The following is a 17,838-nucleotide window of genomic DNA, read 5'->3' on the forward strand; positions in this document are numbered from 1 at the left end:
TTTGGGGTTTAATGCTGGTGTAAAGTTCTCATTGAAGAAAACTGAACTGACAGTAACTGAAACAGGATGTTGGCACCGTGTTCATCCAAGTTGTTATATATAAGTAATAATAAAAGATAGTTAACGTGTGAAACCCACTCAGTTTAGGAGTCCAAAATAGTTCAATAGGGAGCCGTTGGGATTTCGGGGAAACCACCGTCACAAAGCACACAATGAAAGTGAAAGTGGACTAAACATCAGTGGCAGACTGCACACGACTCCAGCTGCATGATGACAGGTGAAATGGCAAAAATAACCCGCAAAGGCGTCGCTTTGGTGTCCGCAGTGTGCGTCGACCTGTCCTTGTTTTACGCAGCGGGACTGGTGGCGACTCGCAGCGTGTTTGGACACTTTGCGCGTCTCTGGGTCCACGCGGCTCTCCGGTGCTCGGCACTGAGCGCCGTGACTCTGCTCACCCTCGGAGATCTCAACCCTTTGCTGATTCGTGTTATCGCGTCGCACAGCCTGCTGCCCGCGGTGTTTGAGACCGGAACCAAAGCGCTCTACCACGAGGACACCGAATGTGGCCCGGCGGCGGGTGCGCGCTGCTGGCTCGTTTGCGCCGCAGCGTCGCTGCTCGCTGCGCTGTTTTGGGAAATCACCGTGCCGGACGCGGAAGATGCTGCCGCCGGTGACGAGAAGAAACAGAAGGCCAGAGTGCTGTTTGGGAGAGTCCTGGGCTTGTACAAACCCGAATATCTGCTGCTTTTTGGGGGGCTGGTGATGCTGACGCTGGCAGTTTTGTGTAAGTATAGACTAGGTCACATGATGTGAGGGTGATGATGTCATACCAGTAGAGGATTTAGATTAGGATTTACTAAGGTAGTGGAGTCAAGAGCTCAGGTTCAAGTAAAGCTGGAATGATGATGATGATGATCTTGACTTGACTTGGTTCTGCATGTCCATCTATTCAGGTGAGATGTTCATCCCGTTCTACACTGGCAGAGTCATTGACATTCTTGGCACTCAGTATCTGCCCAATGAATTTGTATCTGCGCTTCTATTCATGGGACTTTACTCTCTGGGAAGGTATAAGACTCTTCGTCCCCCTCTTCACTCTCTCTCATTCAGGGGCATGCGCCTGTAGCTCACACTGTAATATGTGACTGTCTCTGTCTTTTTATGATCCGTTTAGCTCTTTTAGTGCATGCTGCAGAGGAGGTTTCTTAATGTGTGCCATCAGTTCCTTCACGTGCAGAACTAAAGTCCAGCTGTTTGGGGCTTTGACCAAACAGGAGATTGGCTTCTTTGAGACAACAAAGACAGGTAAGGCTCTCATATAACACACATATACTACAGTTTACTGTATGAGTACTCGATGGACCAATGGAACATGTCATAGCAATAAATCATTTGGATAAAAGGCATTTCAGAACATACATAGAAGGATTGTCACAGAATAAGACCGAATGTAAACTCTGTGTTTGTGTGTAGGGGAAATCACATCACGGTTGTCTAAAGACACCACCCTGATGGGAAGAGCGGTCTGTCTCAATGTCAATGTGCTGCTGAGGACGTTCATCAAGACGCTGGGCATGATCTCCCTGATGATGAATCTTTCGTGGAAGCTCACGTTCCTCGTATTGATGGAGGTGCCCATCACCAGCCTCATTCAGAACATCTATGACACACACTACCAGGTGAAAGGCAGGTTCATGACAAACACTGAATTAACTCTGAGATCTAAAGGATCATTTGATTAAATCCCCAACAAGCTATTTTAAGACATTTCAAGGCATCCAAAAAAATCTTTCTATCAAAATAATGTAGCAGAAAGGTTCTTATGCCTTTCAAAAAAGAAATGACGCGATGAATCAAAAATAGGTTGATCATCTTTTGTGACAATATATTATTATAATATATAAAAAAGTTTTTTTCCTTTACCTCGTTCAACTCAAAGCTATTATGTTAAACTTTGCTTTTGTGTTGATTTTTTTTTTTACACTTCCTGTGGACAAAAGCTGTAGTTTCTTTCCTTCACTTTTAGTTTGTTTTGAAAACTTCTCTATTTCCTTAACGATTGAACATCTCATCATGATCTTCTTGGACGTTTTGACGTTTCAGTTAGCTTCCGTCTTTTTAAAGTTTCTAATATAAGTTAGCTGCCCTTCCCTTAATCCTAAGAAGACTTTTGTGTCCCCCCCCTCAGCGGCTGTCCCTGGCAGTGCACGACTCGATGGCTCTGGCCAATGAAGTTGCTAACGAGGTCGTGTCCAGTATTCATGTAGTACGTAGCTTCAACACAGAGAGACACGAAGCCCGTCGCTATGACGACCGCTTGATGGACACACACATCCTGAAGACCCGCCAGAACGCTGTCAGCGCTGTTTACCTTCTCGCACGCAGGGTGAGAAGTTTGTAGTTCTTTTGGACAACAGGTACTACTGAGTATGTACTTGTGTATCACCTCCATTAACAGTGTGTGTGTGTGTGTGTGTGTGTGTACAGTTGACAGGCTTAGGCATGCAGGTGGTCATGATGTACTACGGCAGGCTGTTCATCCGGAGCGGACAGATGACCACTGGAAACCTGGTTTCCTTCATCCTCTACCAGTCAGATCTTGGAGACAATATCAGGGTAAATAACTGCTTGGTTTGGTTGTGTTTTATTGAGGGTTTTTGTGGTTGATGTTTAATAAATATCCTGGGTGTGATAATTAATTGGCTCTTAGCTTTAAAGACTCTAAACATGATTGCATGCATAAATAATCATATTCAACATACAGCGGCCTTGACTAAAGAACAAAGTCATGTTATAAGCTCAGTTTGATGTTCTTTTTAGACACTGACCTACATCTTTGGCGACATGCTGAACTCGGTGGGGGCTGCTGGGAAAGTGTTTGAGCACCTGGACCGTAAAGCTCAGGTCAGCATGGAGGGGAAACTCAAACCGGATCAGCTGACCGGGAACGTCATCTTCCGCAATGTCAGCTTCGCCTATCCTACTTACCCCGACAAAACAGTACTGCAGGTGAGCTCTGGCCGGCAGAGACAGGGGGCGACTTCTTTAGCCTGAATTTATACAAGTGACAAGCTAAAGTAAATGTACACAAGGGATCCCTCGGTATTTACCTATAAATGTATGGATGATAAACTACAAAAACCAATCTCTATTTTCTGTATCATTGATATCTCCTCTTTTAGGACTTTTCATTGGAGCTGAAGTCAGGTCAGATGACAGCGCTGGTGGGAACATCTGGACAAGGAAAAAGCACATGTGTGAGTCTGCTGCAGCGCTTCTATGAGCAGCAGGATGGAGAAATCCTATTGGACAACGAACCACTGAGATCCTATGACCACCGATTCCTCCACAAGAAGGTGATTCAGCAACATGTCTCTGATCACACAAACCACTCCCCTGTTTAGGACAATGTCTCTTAACTGTGTTTTATTTCTTCTTATAGATTAAAAGCCTATTGAGAAAAAATTACTGGCATATTTAGACCAGTATGCAGGTGAACAATAACTTGTGCTGCATGTTAACTAGTGGCCTGACGAGTAAATAAAAAATATAATGAGATGAGATTATTCTTCATTAGTACCACAGCAAGTACATTTGTACTTATACTGCAGCAAAGTGGATAGTGCATCAACAAGAACAATCAGTAAGAAATGAAAACCATACATGCATAGGTACCTGGAGGCCACAGGGGTCTTGGGAACTGGAGGCTGATGACTGTGTGATTGACAGGTTGCTTTGGTGAGCCAGCAGCCTGTCCTCTTCTCTGGCTCCATCAGAGACAACATCGCCTACGGGCTCGCTGAATGCTCATTGGATGAGATCCAGGAAGCAGCACGCAAAGCCAACGCACATGACTTCATCATGAAGCTGGAGGAGGGCTACGATGCAGGTAAGCTCTCTTTTAACAAACAAAATGAACTGTGAAGAATACAAAAGGTAACAAGTGTCCATCATGGAGGATGCAAGTGTAACCTGTAAAAAGCTGTACAATGACCAGGAGGAATTGTCAGTGAAGTCATCCCTCACATTGGAGGAACCTCTTTATTGCCTGTGTACAGGTTTTGTAAAGGAACAAGTCAAGTATCACATTACAGACAAACGCAGCATCATCACAAGCGTCCGGCATCTGCTTCACTACGTCACGTGTGAACTGAGACAACAGGGTCCAACCCGGGCGACTGACCTTAACCCCTTATGATGTCATCATGTCCATTCCTCAGAGGTGGGTGAGGGTGGGGGCCAACTATCTAAGAGCCAGAGGCAGCAGATCGCCATCGCTCGAGCTGTGGTCAGGCAGCCACAGGTCCTCATTCTGGATGAAATAACCAGCTCTCTGGACATGACCAGTGAAAACAAGGTACGTCTTCATGTCCCTCAGGGCTTGTATTTTAGACAAGTTCTGTACCATCAATCACTTCTCAGTACTTCTTATGTACAGTAGAGGCAAAGGTACACGACAAGTAGCTACATTTCCATTCATTTTATCTGTGTGGTGATTCCTATTAATGTGTTTAGTGCATCCAGCTCTCAACCATCTACATAACAGCATTGATAATGCAGGATATTTGCTCATATGAGGCAGTTACTCACCAAGATGTGTATCCTGTCAGTGAAAAGACAAGTTAATCATGACAAACTGTTATTAATGAGCAATTATGAAGTCTGATCCATCGGATGAATTCCTGCTCTTAAACACAAGTTCTCTGCACTCACTGAGTCATATTCATCCTCAGTCTGATGTTGGCTACTGGAATTTAGACTCCCTGAAACTCTCCCAAATGAAAATATATAACGAAAATATTTCTGATAAAATAACGTAACGCCTTGTATTATTCTCTTATTCTTTTATTGTTTATTGAGGGGAGGAAACTCAGGCAAAAACTTTGCTTTCAGGTTCTGGGCAGTTCTGTGACTTTGTTTTAGAAAGTCATCCACTGGGAAGTTTTATGGAGAAATCTGTTATTATTATATCTCTTCAAAATGTGTGAAATTTAAACGAGGTTCGCTGAGCTTTTACTTTTTTGAAAATTAAGAAATTTGAACTTTCCCGTCTCTGTTCTGCCAATTAATTAAAGGCACATTATTTAATTAGATAATACCATGTGTGCTTATTAAATACATTTACAGAAAGCATAAAAAATCCTATGTCTAAAGTCCCTTGTGACCCCCTTGGCCCTGCTCTCCTCTAACAACACAGAGGAATGTGTGTGTGTCATTGACCCTGCACAGGTTCACCAGGCTTTGGCCAGTTGTCCTAACCAGACCCTGCTGGTGATCGCCCACAAGCTGAGGACCATCCAGAGGGCCCATCACATTGTCGTGATGTATGACGGCAGAGTTCAGGAGCGAGGGACTCACCAGGAACTGATGGAGTTGAAGGGGAGCTACTACCGACTGAGGGAGGAGCTCTTTGAGAAGGAAAATCCAGCCCAGTGACGCAGCGCTGTCCCCCTGGACCCATCTGTGGGACGGTTGTTCTGTGGGACCACGTTGGACCAGCAGCCGCAAAGAATATATCAGGATTTATTTAAGTGATAAAGAGCTCACAGAACATATGAAGACAAAGGCCACACACATGCTGTACATATACAAACATACCTTTAATAATTGTGTAAATATTGTTTTGTGAATATTAAAAATGAAAGAAAGCGGACCAATGATTTTCAGTTAAAAGACGTGGAACCTCCTCAACTCTAGTACTAGACTTCTGTTCTTATTTATTTTTTTGAAATGACATTGGATGTTGTAAATGAGTCAAACAAGATTAATAAATGATTTTAGATATGGACCTGGACTGTAAAGTTCAGTATAATTCATTAACCAGAACGGCCTTATTCATGCTTTAGTTTGAAGTCTTTACTTCTGTAACCCTTTTTATTCCGATCCTCCAAAAATAGCCCGGCTGCTCCTTTATATGACGGATTACATCATCATTTGATGATCCTCCACGAGCCAGAAGATCCATCAAAGCTGCTCTTTCTTACTTTGAGGTCACTTTGAGCCACGACACCCCAGACAGATGAGACACCTCTAAACATAGGATTTACCACTTAGTGGAGTTTTATTTCACAAATATTACAAATATTCTTTCCTACTTTTTTGTTCATGGTAATTAAACATGTGTAAATCCCTTTGTGCAGAATTCTGTGCATGTAAAGTGCTAAATAAATAAAGCTAATAAATTCAACAGAGGACAAAGTGAAAGCACAATATATTAAGTTGGGGTTTAGCAGAGTTTGCAGGTTTTATTCAGGCCCAACTGACTCGGCATGAGTCACACTGAGTCACACCATGCAAAGAAAAGGAGGAAAACGCGTAATACAGGACAATTATTAGGTGGTGATTGTGAATTTGTTGTACTGGTTAGTAGTTTGAGGCCTTTGAGCTTTTGTAACCAGATATTAGTGTTTGTGTGGTCTCTTGTATTTCTGGTTTGACTGCAGGTGTGTTTTTGTTGTGTGAGCGACCTGGAAAGTCCCAACTCCCTGCCCTTTGTTTCATTCTGGCAGTGAGGCTTTTTGGAAAGTTGCCTGATGACATTTCATAGAAACCAAAGAAACACGGAAGTGACATCAGGCTTTGTGCCAAAACACCAACCCCTCTATTGTCAAAGATCAGGCTCAGCATCGGCAACGTTAACCGCCATCTTGTTACAATGTCTCCACAAAATGGGGACTGAAGACACGTGTCCACACACGTGCTGCTGTGGCTTCTCCTGGACGTCACCATCCTGAGTGTGAGGGATCCTGAATGAACGATGACATGTACACCCAGAACACAGTTTACTCTTACATTTAAAACATTTATGTGTACTTTGATCATAACAAGAATCTTGTTCTGCTGTAAATGTAAGATATGGATAAATTCATATTCTTATTCTTATAAAGGCGACGCTTTGGCTCACAGACTCGTAAACATCTACAACCCTGAGTGCTGCCTGCAGGTTCCAATAACAGGAGGCAAAAGGGCAAAAGGCTCGACATCTTAGTGAGATCTTCAGATGACGGTGAATATAAAATAAAGAAATTATCTAGAAAAGATGTTTGTGCATCCTGAAACCTTTTGTGCACCTACATAGTGTGTAAATGTGTTTCTTTGGATGTGCGTATGCGCTCAGCAGCTTTTGTTGTGCACCAGCGAGTGCTGAGCTCTTGTTACTTTCACTTTCCGTGCTTGTTGTGCATTCATTGAGCACCTGATTCATCCAAGACACAAGCGAGCCAAGCTCTGGTGACTGAGTCACTGGATAGATTGGCTTCACTGTCGCATGATGCCGGCTTCTCTTCTCCTTTAGGAGCCAAAAAGAATAAGAGCAACTGATGCAGCATGAAGCACAACAGAAAGTGATGCAGCTTCTTTTCCACATTCGTCTCATTCAGTGTGACAGAAGCATCTCAATAGAAAAAGGTCAAACATGATCAATTATTGATCCTTAATATGAAAATGAGTCCTTTAGATAAGTCGTGATACTGTTGATACCCCCCCCGTCTTTCTTTATGAACCCACTAACTTCCCCAATGAGGATTGTAACATTAATGCAGCACAGTGTTACTACGTTGCTGTCTGGTTTCCTCAGTTGATGATAAGGGGAAAGCATTCAATCAAACACACCTTTTAAGGACATTTCCACTTCATAAAGGAAGGTGTGATGCCAGAAAACTGATCTTGTTTTATGTGTTTGACAAAAACTGATCCTCTGTCAGTTTAGCAATGACACACCAGTCCTGACCTGTGCTGAGTCCTTTGAGACTGTGTAACAGCGCCTCGGTTTGGTTGCATTTGCCATTTAATCAGAAGTCACGTGATTTCCTGCAAACTGCCTTTGGCCCAATGAGGGGATTCTCTGAAGGCTCCAAAGGGCCACAAAGAGAAACATTCCTCAGTAATTTGGTAGCCAGAAATTACATGTAATATAACACATGTAAGGTTTGGTCTACCAGCCCCCCCACCTTAAAAAAACGTAGTTGATTTTATGTTGAACAGAAAAACTTTATTAGCATATATTAACATTTGAATAACTTGGAACTTATTTAAACATAACAGTGATAAAACCAAAAAACAGTATTGTGCACCAAATAAATAATAATAATGACTAATATAGTGAATTGATAAATGCTGAAACGCTCTATGTTCTGCACCAAAAAGACTCCTTTGTCCATCATTCAGAGAGATGAACTGCTTACATCTTTAAGCTCAATGTTGATGCACATGGCGTACAGAGATATTGTTCAGATGCTGATGGGACATAGTGGACCTCAACCTTTTTAACCCTAATTAACACTGAATACTGGTTTCACAACAGAACATTTAATGTTTGCAGATAGAGACAGAGTCGACACACATACAAGTCATGCACCAAGCCGACTCAAAGGTTTTCATCTCTGGAGCAGGAATATGTGGTTTGAAGATAAACATAATATAACAGAGGGGGGGGGGGGCTCTGTACAAAACCCAGGTGCTGGTAATAACATCGACGCACAAACATGTTGATTATCAGAGGACCCAGAATGTGCCTCAATGTGGAAGAGCTCTGACTTCCTGGCGTATGGTGGTAGAACATTATTCCAGTTTTTCCAACACACTTGTTGAGTATTAAATATAATCATGCATGCTCACGCTAGACTGTAATTACACTTGAATAATAATGGAATAATAACAGTTCAATCAGGAGAGACTCGTTCTGCAAATAGACCCCTTTATTACGAATGAAACAGAATTATAGTCTTTGGCGATTTGGACTCTATCCTCGAACAGGATAATCGGGGGAGGCGGTACAGTACGGCTCCTCCAGAATTCCCCCCTAGAGTCCAGACATTGGTGGTGGTGGTGACGCCAGGAAGTTGTAGTGGCCGATGCTGCCTGTTGTTAGACCGGAGGTGCCTGGGGTGAAGGAGGGTTGCGTCAGGTCCGACCTGAAATGACAGCTGACAGGACCCGCCAAGATCACTCCTTAAAAAGTTTGACAGCAATGCTATGATTGGTCACCCGACCCATAGCCACTTCTGGTTGGTTGTTTGTTACTGGTGGAAACGACCCTCCCCCGCCCCCTACGCTGTTTGTAAACAGCTAAGACGCCAGCCACCCCTATTAACCCACCGTGAAAGGGGAGTCTTCCTTCCAGAACTATCGCTTAAGCTTTACTGAGTGGAGGCAGCGTCTGGCTGGAGCACACAAACATGTAGATGAAAAGCTGCATGCACTCTCACGGTCAAATGTAGAAAAAACAGGAAACTCCAACATGTCCATATATGGGGCTGCAGCCTAGCTCTCACACGTAAACACATGCACCGCAAAACATGCTGATATGCAGTGAACTTGTGAACAACGAGAGGCCTGATGATCGAGAGCTTGAAGGGATGGACGTCCCTGTGATCCAATGGGACTCTGAGGGTCCTAAACAAGGAGCCGCCTCCATCATAATAAACCAATCAAAAATGCTCTTAAAGACTAAATAATGCGAGTGCACTCTGTGTTGGTGCACGGTCCTGGGATTTGTTTGGTGAATAAAGATCACTTTTGGAAACCTGGAGAAGCCTGCGTCTGAGTCCTGCCTGCCTTCAACCTGCACCCACCCGATTGTGACAGAATGACGCGACCACAGAAGGACTCAGCAGGTTTCGATTCTAACAGCCCTTTTTGGGGAACTCGCCTGGCTCGTGGGGGTCCACGCAGCGTTCAGCGAGCTGCCCGGCGCAACACCGGCACCGGTTTGCCAGCGGACTCCTGGAGCGACCTGGGGCCGACTACCTCGACTTGAGAAGCCCAATTTTTCAATGGAAAACAAATGTCGTTGTTGGCCCCAGAAGCTACCAGGAGGAATGCTTCAGGCTCCGGGATCTCCTTAATCCAAGGAGAAGGAGACCGGGGGGGAGAAGACGACGAACCCCCCGAGTCCCGCCCCCCAGAGTCCCGTCTCCGCAAGTCCCGTCTCCGCCCGTCCCGCCCCCCAGCCCGTCCCGGCCCCCCAGAGTCCCGTCTCCGCCCGTCCCGCCCGTCCGGCCCCCCAGAGTCCCGTCTCCGCCCGTCCCGGCCCCCCAGAGTTCCGTCTCCGCCCGTCCCGGCCCCCCAGAGTCCCGTCTCCGCCCGTCCCGGCCCCCCAGAGTCCCGTCTCCGCCCGTCCCGGCCCCCAGTCTCCCTCCCGCGCCCGTCCCGGCCCCCACTCTACCTCCCACCCTCCTCGGACCGCCTGGAAGTCGGTCCTTGAAGGGGGGGTGGGGTCAGGGGTTGGGCCGGAGCCCCACGCCATGCAGCCGGAGCCGCACAGCTCGGCGCCCCCCGCCACGACGACGCCTGAGCCGCACCGCCCGGCGCGCCCCGAGAACCTGAGGCCCGGCCGCCGCCCTGGCAGACCCCCCCGAGACCCTGAGGCCCGGCCGCCGCCCCGGCAGACCCCCCGAGTCCCTGAGGCCCGGCCGCCGCCCCGGCAGACCCCCCGAGACCCTCAGGCCCGGCCGCCTCCCCGGCAGACCCCCCGAGACCCTGAGGCCCGGCCGCCTCCCCGGCAGACCCCCCGAAACCCTGAGGCCCGGCCGCCGTTGCGGTCGGCCCCGCGAAAGACCCGACGAGTGGCCGCCATCACCCTGAGTGTCCTGCGCGGTCTAGGATCGTCGGGTCCCCACCCTCCCTCCCCTTGTCTGTTTTTCTCTGGTTCTGTTCCCCTTGAGGACCGTCTGGAATTCGGTCCTTGAGGGGGGAGTTCTGTCACGGTTTGGGTCTGCTTGTCTTATTTTGTAGTTTTCTTGTGTCTCGTGTCTCTGGGTGAGCTTCACTTCCTGTCCTGTCCTGTGATTGCCTGATTGATTCCACCTGTGTCCAATCACCTGCACCTCCCTTGTGTATTCAAGCCCTGTGTGCCTGTTGTCCCTTGTCGCGTCATTGCCCATGTTTCTCATCGTTGGTGCATGTTCCTGGGATTTGTTTGGTGAATAAAGATCACTTTTGGAAACCTGGAGAAGCCTGAGTCCTGCCTGCCTTCAACCTGCACCCACCCGATTGTGACATAGTTTATGCTTCTGTTTTTTTACAACTTACTTGTGCTCACGTTGATTACATTTGATACATTTAAATGTGTTTACAGTTTTTGACTGTTGCTTGAACACATTTTGCAAAACTTTGCTCATTGTCCCAAAACTCACACACAAGTAAACATGACACAACACTGGGAAATATACCATTCACATCTGTGTCAAATTGAAACCACTATAAAAAACCCAAACTCTACAATCCAAACCTAACATTCCTTTGTCAAAATGTAACTGATGACAAAATGACACATAATCATGCATCATATGCGTACACTTTCAGATCAGGGGGAACACACTAGTGTTTTTTCTGAATTCTTAAGCGCTAATCGTGATTCTTGTAGCACATTTTCTAAAACTATTAATATGTTTAGCAAAACCACTCACTGAGTTTGCAAAACTAAAAGTACAAACACTGCTTTTCACTCAGTTTGCAATTTTGTAACACACACTTTGCAAAACTGTAGGCATAATTCACTCTTTTTGCAGAACTTTTAAACACAACTGACTGCTTACACTCAATTACCAAATTTCCAACACACTCCTAGCAAAATTAGACACATGTATGGCTATCATTAACACTATTTTGCTTTGTTTTAGATTATTAGTTCACTTTGCAATCAGCCTAAGCACTATAAATAAGCCACAGGTGAGCTGTCTGTGTGGAGTACAATGGAAGGAGCAGTAAGAGTGAGAAGAGTGAGATCAGAGGAGGCCGAGGAGGTGAAGAAGTTGGAGGAAGAGGACGTGGAATTGAAGAAGCGAGAAGGTTAGATGAAGTTTGAGGAAGAGGACAAGGAGGAGCCAAAAGAGGACAAGGAAGAAGAAATTTTTGTTTTCACAAGAAAAACACTTTCACTCAAAATTCTAAAGTCAATTGCCCTACTAAGCACACTGACTCGTCACATGGGAAAACACCTGTCACACAGTGTTACAATTAGGAATCGGAGCTTTAGCATAAAAGGGCAACAGGTGAGCTCTTCTGTTTTGGAGCAATGGATGACAACATTAGAAACAGAGCCAGAGGAGTGAGAGTAAGAGGCCGAGGAGGAGGAGGACAAGGACGAGGAAGGCCAAGGACCGTAAACTCTGATCACTTTGGTTGACAAAAGCTATTGAGAAATTCTTTTCTGCCTGGAGATGGAACGTGTGTGACTGAAATCCACAAACGCATATCCCCCTTCTCCAAGCTATGTGGAGATAAAGCAGTTTATGCTTTTCATGGCTGGATTGGACATGCTGAGCGATTTTCAGGAGTATTGAGGGGTTTTGCGTTTTGCCCATTGTGTGTGTGTTTTTTGATTTGTGTGTAGAGTTCTGAGAGTATGAGGCATGCTTTAGGAAAATGTGTCTAAACAATCGAGAAAAACTGTAATAAATATGTCTCATCCCTGCAGACCTAAAAGTCCAAAAACAAAAACATCAAAACCAAAACCAAGTCTTTTAAAATATGTATATGAACAGATTTGCCAATTATACTATCTTAAATCCACGGATAATCATTTAAAGTTTATTTTCCAACATTATATCACACCAGCAGGCTTGATGATCATTTAAAACAGGAAACTACCAGCAAAAGGTTGAGAAAGAAATGTAGAAATATTTCATTTCAGATGCGGACTAATTAGAATCTGAATTTAAACACTAATTTAGAATTTCTAAATTTCTTTGTGATAGAAATATGTTTCCTCAAAACTGTATATATTTGATTGTGCAATACTCCAGGCTGTTGAAGCATTCCTACAGACACATAATGAGATCAATACACAAACAACAAACCAAAATATCACAATACACATACATTTCTTTTTCAATATTTACAAAAAGAGGATTTTGTGGGTTTTATATTTATTTATCTGTCATGTACTCTTTACAAAAGATATCATTTTAGTTTTATTTCTTAAATATAAAGGAGATTCATAATGAAGCATCTTCCACAAAAATACTCCTCTAAGTTTGCCCCTTTCAAGGGTGACAAGATGCACTATATATATATATATATATATATATATATATACTATACTTTAAAACATAGGCCCTTCCTCACTGATGCCTTAGAACCAAAAACAGGCGGCTCGGTTGGTTCTGTTGGACACTTCCCAGCAGTGGACTTCAGTCTTCTTCACTTGTCCTTCTGTAAGTGGAAGGAGTAGAAGTCATTATTGATTGAGACGTGCAAAACAAGCAGGAGCCTCTTCAGGGTTATAATAAAGTATGAGTTGTCAGGATCGGGCTGGGGTGCAGGCGGAAGCAGGCAGGAAGGCAGGACTCAGACGCAGGGTCTTCCACGAGAAGTGCTCTTTATTCCAAAAAAACAAAAACCGACGTGCTCCAACCACGGGAGACATTTGACAATGACGGGACAAAGGACAACTGGCACACAGGGCTTAAATACACAAGGGAGGTGCAGGTGATTGGACACAGGTGGAGACAATCACGCAATCACAAGACAAGGCAGGAAGTGAAGTTACCCAGGAACACGAGAGACATGAAAACTACAAAATAAGACATAGAGCAGAACCAAACCGTGACAGAACCCCCCCCTCAAGGACCGAATTCCAGACGGTCCTAAAGGGGGGCAGAACCATGAAAATCAGACAAGGGGCGGGAGGGTAGGGACCCGACAGCTATGGTCCGGCGGCCTGCCGGGGCGGCGGCCGGGCGTAGGGGGGCTCTGGGGGTCTGCCGGGTCGGCGGCCGGGCCTCAGGGTCTCGGGGGGTCTGCCAGGTTGGCGGCCGGGCCTCAGGGTCTCGGGGGGTCTGCCGGGTTGGCGGCCGGGCCTCAGGGTCTCGGGGGGTCTGCCGGGTCGGCGGCCGGGCCTCAGGGTCTCGGGGGGCGCCGGGCGGTGCGGCTCCGGCGTCGTCGTGGCGGGGGGCGCCGAGCTGTGCGGCTCCGGCGTCGTCGTGGCGTGGGGCGCCGAGCTGTGCGGTGTTGTCGTGGCGGGGGGCGCCGAGCTGTGCGGCTCCGGCGTCGTCGTGGCGGGGGGCGCCGAGCTGTGCGGCTGCGGCGGCATCGTGGCGGGGGGCGCATTGCTGTGCGGCTCCGGCGTCGTCGTGGCGAGGGGCGCTGGCCCAACCCCTGACCCCACCCACCCTTCAAGGGCCGACTTCCAGGCGGTCCCAAGAGGGTGGGAGGGAGGGGTCATGGTCAGGGGCCGTGGGGACGGGGGCGGAGACTGGAGTCTGGGGGCCGGAACGGGCGGAGGCGAGACTCTGGGGGCCGGAACGGGCGGAGGGGAGACTCTGGGGGCCGGAACGGGCGGAGGGGAGACTCTGGGGGCCGGAACGGGCGGAGGCGAGACTCTGGGGGCCGGAACGGGCGGAGGCGAGCGTCTCGGGGCCGGAAAATGCCCGGTGGTGACCTCCCCTGAGGTCAGCGTGGGGCGGCAGGAGCGGCGAGGACGGTGACCGGAACGCTGCCCGGAGCCTGCTGGCGAGCCGGGGTTGGCGTTGCGCCGGGCGGCCTGCTGCACGCTGCGGGGCCCACCAAAGGCCAGACGGGTTCCCAAAAACAGGTTCACAAACTTGACTCCTGCTGAGTCCCTTTGTGGTCGCGTCATTCTGTCAGGATCGGGCTGGGGTGCAGGCGGAAGCAGGCAGGAAGGCAGGACTCAGACGCAGGGTCTTCCACGAGAAGTGCTCTTTATTCCAAAAAAACAAAAACCGATGTGCTCCAACCACGGGAGACATTTGACAATGACGGGACAAAGGACAACTGGCACACAGGGCTTAAATACACAAGGGAGGTGCAGGTGATTGGACACAGGTGGAGACAATCACGCAATCACAAGACAAGGCAGGAAGTGAAGTTACCCAGGAACACGAGAGACATGAAAACTACAAAATAAGACATAGAGCAGAACCAAACCGTGACATGAGTGGACCAGCGGTCTGGGTGAAAGCATCCAGGAACATACATTTGGGATTAGTTAATAGTTTAAAAAGCATCATCACCTTTTCTTGTTGACCAGCCTCATCTGAGCCTGTGCAGTAAAAAGATGAAGAGTCACACAAACGGATTTAAAATATCTTATTAATCAATATAATTAAATGAAAAGGGTGAGACAGTATCAATCTGTCTTGTAGTTTCAAATCAATCAATCAATTCTTAGTTTGTACACGTGGCTTTGTGTCTGGGTTCTTTGTTACCTGAGCTGGTGACGGTCCAAGAGACAAACTTGATGAGACCGTAGAGCACCAGCGCCACACCCACCATCGCCATGGAGTCCTCGATGGAGGGGGAGCTGAACCCTGACAGGACAAGAGAGGAGTTCAAGCCTTAAATACTTCCTACACATGGACGTCCATCTTAGTGGACCAGCTGGATTCAAGTCTTTTATTTAAAGACTTCCATATTCCACAGAGGCCATCACATATATAGTAGATGTGGAGGATGTCATTACTGGGCAAACAGCAGTCATAAGCTGTATACGCCAGCATTGTGAGCTCCTCACTCTGTTGATAATACGAGCTCCTTTTATTCCACGTTTTATACTAAGAAGGTCAGATGTTATCAGCACTGTTTAACAAAAGATGACATCACCTAACTGGAATGCTTCCTTTACAACCAGGAAAAAACTTAAAAATAATAAAAATCTCATAATAAACAACCTTCACAACAACGTGTGGACAGTTTAACGTCAATCCTTTTCTCGTTCCACAAACACTGGCCATGTGCAGAAAAATCCCCACTGGGCCTCTTTCATTAGACAAAGTCCACCAAAGGTGCTTCATAAAGAACTCGGCACATTCTCCAGCATTACCAATGCGGTTGAGGGCCACGCTGGCCCGTCGGGGGCCCCCGAGATGGACAGCCACACAGGTGAGTTCCCCTCCTGGGCCCAGGTCCAGCTGGGTGGAGTCGAGCTCCAGCCGGGTGCTCTGGCTGTAGGTTCCGTCTCAGGCCTCCCGGTGGCCCGTCAAGCTGCCCGACCCCAGAGGCCTGGACCTCCCATCGGAGCCTTTGAACTCCCAGCTCAGCTCCAGGCCGAGGGGGGCGAAGCCAGACGCCTCACACTGGACCGCCAAAGACTGGCCGGGGACTGCGAGGGGCAGAGGGGACGGGTGGATGGAGAGGGATGGAGGTTCTGGGAACAAGAGGGAGAAGAGAGGAGCAAAGACAAAGAGAGACAGTAAGAGAAAGTTAATAACAATGTGGTGCGATGGATTCTCGGTTCTTCTGGAGCTTATGAACTCTTCATTTCAGCCTCGTATGACAGCAGGTACTAAACAACAACAGCGTCCCTTTTCCCTCACCTACAACCTGGAGCTCCATGGTCACCTGAGCCACGAGGTGGGGCAGATACACCGTACAAATATACAAGCCCGAGTGACGCACTTCAGCCTCCCGCAGGATCAGGGACGCATTCCCTCTCTGGTGCAAGCCCTCGTAGTCCAGCGTGGCCCCCTCCTCCTGGACGTCAGCCAGAAGTAAAAGAAATGGAGGAAATAGAAGGCCAGGATAGGGATAATGTTGTATGGTGTGGAGATTTTAATGCTCACAACACAGTGTGGGGGGGGGATAAGACAGATAATAATGGACAGGTGATTGAGGAGATAATGAATGATAGGAAGTTAGTGTGTATGAATGATGGTAGAAAGACTAGGATAGATGTTAGATCGGGCAGGGAGTCAGTATTAGACCTTACACTTGTGTCTAGCAGGCTGGCTTTAAAATGTGAGTGGGAAGTGTATAAAGACGGCACTTTTGGAAGTGACCACTACCCAGTCATATGTAAACTGAATGTTGAGGTAAGGGGGAGCACAGAAGTTCGGTATGGAAGGTGGATGTTCAATAAAGCAGAATGGGAGAGATTTATAGAAATAAGTGATTGATATTTTAGGTCAGATCAGGAAACAATGGATGTTGAAAGGAACGAAATCGAGGTGAGGCAGAGTATTTATATGGCTGCAAGTTCCAGCTCATGTAGGCATTACGTATAACGAAAAGGCTGATAAATTGGCGAAAAGGGCTGCTCAAAAAGAGGTTATAGAGGTAAATTTAAGCCTATCTAAGGCAGAAGGTAAAAGTGTAGTGTGGCAGGAAACAATGCTAAAGTGGCAGCAAGTATGGGAGCAGGAAGCCAAAGGGAGGCAGCTATTCAGGGTACATGCTACGGTTAATATCAATAAAAGCAGAGGGGGGGGCAGTCGTAAAGAGCAGGTTACTATGGCTAGAATGAGAATTGGTCACACAGGACTGAACAGCACTTTATATATTATAGGAAAGCATCAGAGTGGCCTGTGCTCATGTATGGAACCTGAGACAGTGGAGCATGTGCTGATGTTGTGTAGGAAGTATGACCGGCAAAGGCAGGAGCTATTCTCAGGACTGAGAGAAATTGGCGTGGAAGATCTAACTCTGGAAAATATTCTAGGAGTAAGCGAGTGGGGAAAGAAATGCCTTGTTAAATTTTTGAGAGATGCTGGAGTGTATGACAGAGTGTAAAGCAATAGTGGGATAGGCCCATAGATGGCAGTGTGACGCACACACGGTGTATGGTCACATTTGGGTTTAATTCTTATTCATTTAAATGAACGTTTCGTCATTGTGTGTGGCGCTATCTATGCCCAGTAGGTGGCAGTGCAGCGTTGTGGCTTCGCCTCGGGGTCCTAACTCTGTATTTGTGCGTGCAGCGTCTCATTGCTTGAGGAGACGCTGATAGAAGAAGCCACACGTCTGCTGGTGTAATTTATTTCTACTTTCCTCAGGTCAGTAACCAGTAAAGTGCACTTACCAATATGGGTAAACAACTTTTAGAAGTTCGACATTAACCACCTGCAATTCTTAGGGACAATTTGGTTTTATTCAGTAGCT

General features: G+C 46.9%; 1 protein-coding gene across 1 annotated transcript; it reads left to right on the forward strand.

The window, feature by feature from the left end:
- The first annotated feature begins 218 nt into the window (after positions 1-218).
- Positions 219-5,910, forward strand: LOC134107046 (antigen peptide transporter 2-like). Its single transcript, XM_062558322.1, has 11 exons — positions 219-784; positions 954-1,068; positions 1,175-1,305; positions 1,474-1,679; positions 2,189-2,386; positions 2,488-2,616; positions 2,821-3,009; positions 3,183-3,356; positions 3,730-3,889; positions 4,221-4,357; positions 5,230-5,910. The coding sequence occupies exons 1-11, from the start codon at positions 268-270 to the stop codon at positions 5,434-5,436; spliced, it is 2,163 nt and encodes a 720-aa protein (XP_062414306.1). The 5' UTR covers positions 219-267; the 3' UTR covers positions 5,437-5,910.
- Positions 5,911-17,838: the final 11,928 nt, after the last annotated feature.

This window comes from Pungitius pungitius, chromosome 17 (assembly GCF_949316345.1).
Source record: "Pungitius pungitius chromosome 17, fPunPun2.1, whole genome shotgun sequence".
NCBI classification, from domain to species: domain Eukaryota; kingdom Metazoa; phylum Chordata; class Actinopteri; order Perciformes; family Gasterosteidae; genus Pungitius; species Pungitius pungitius.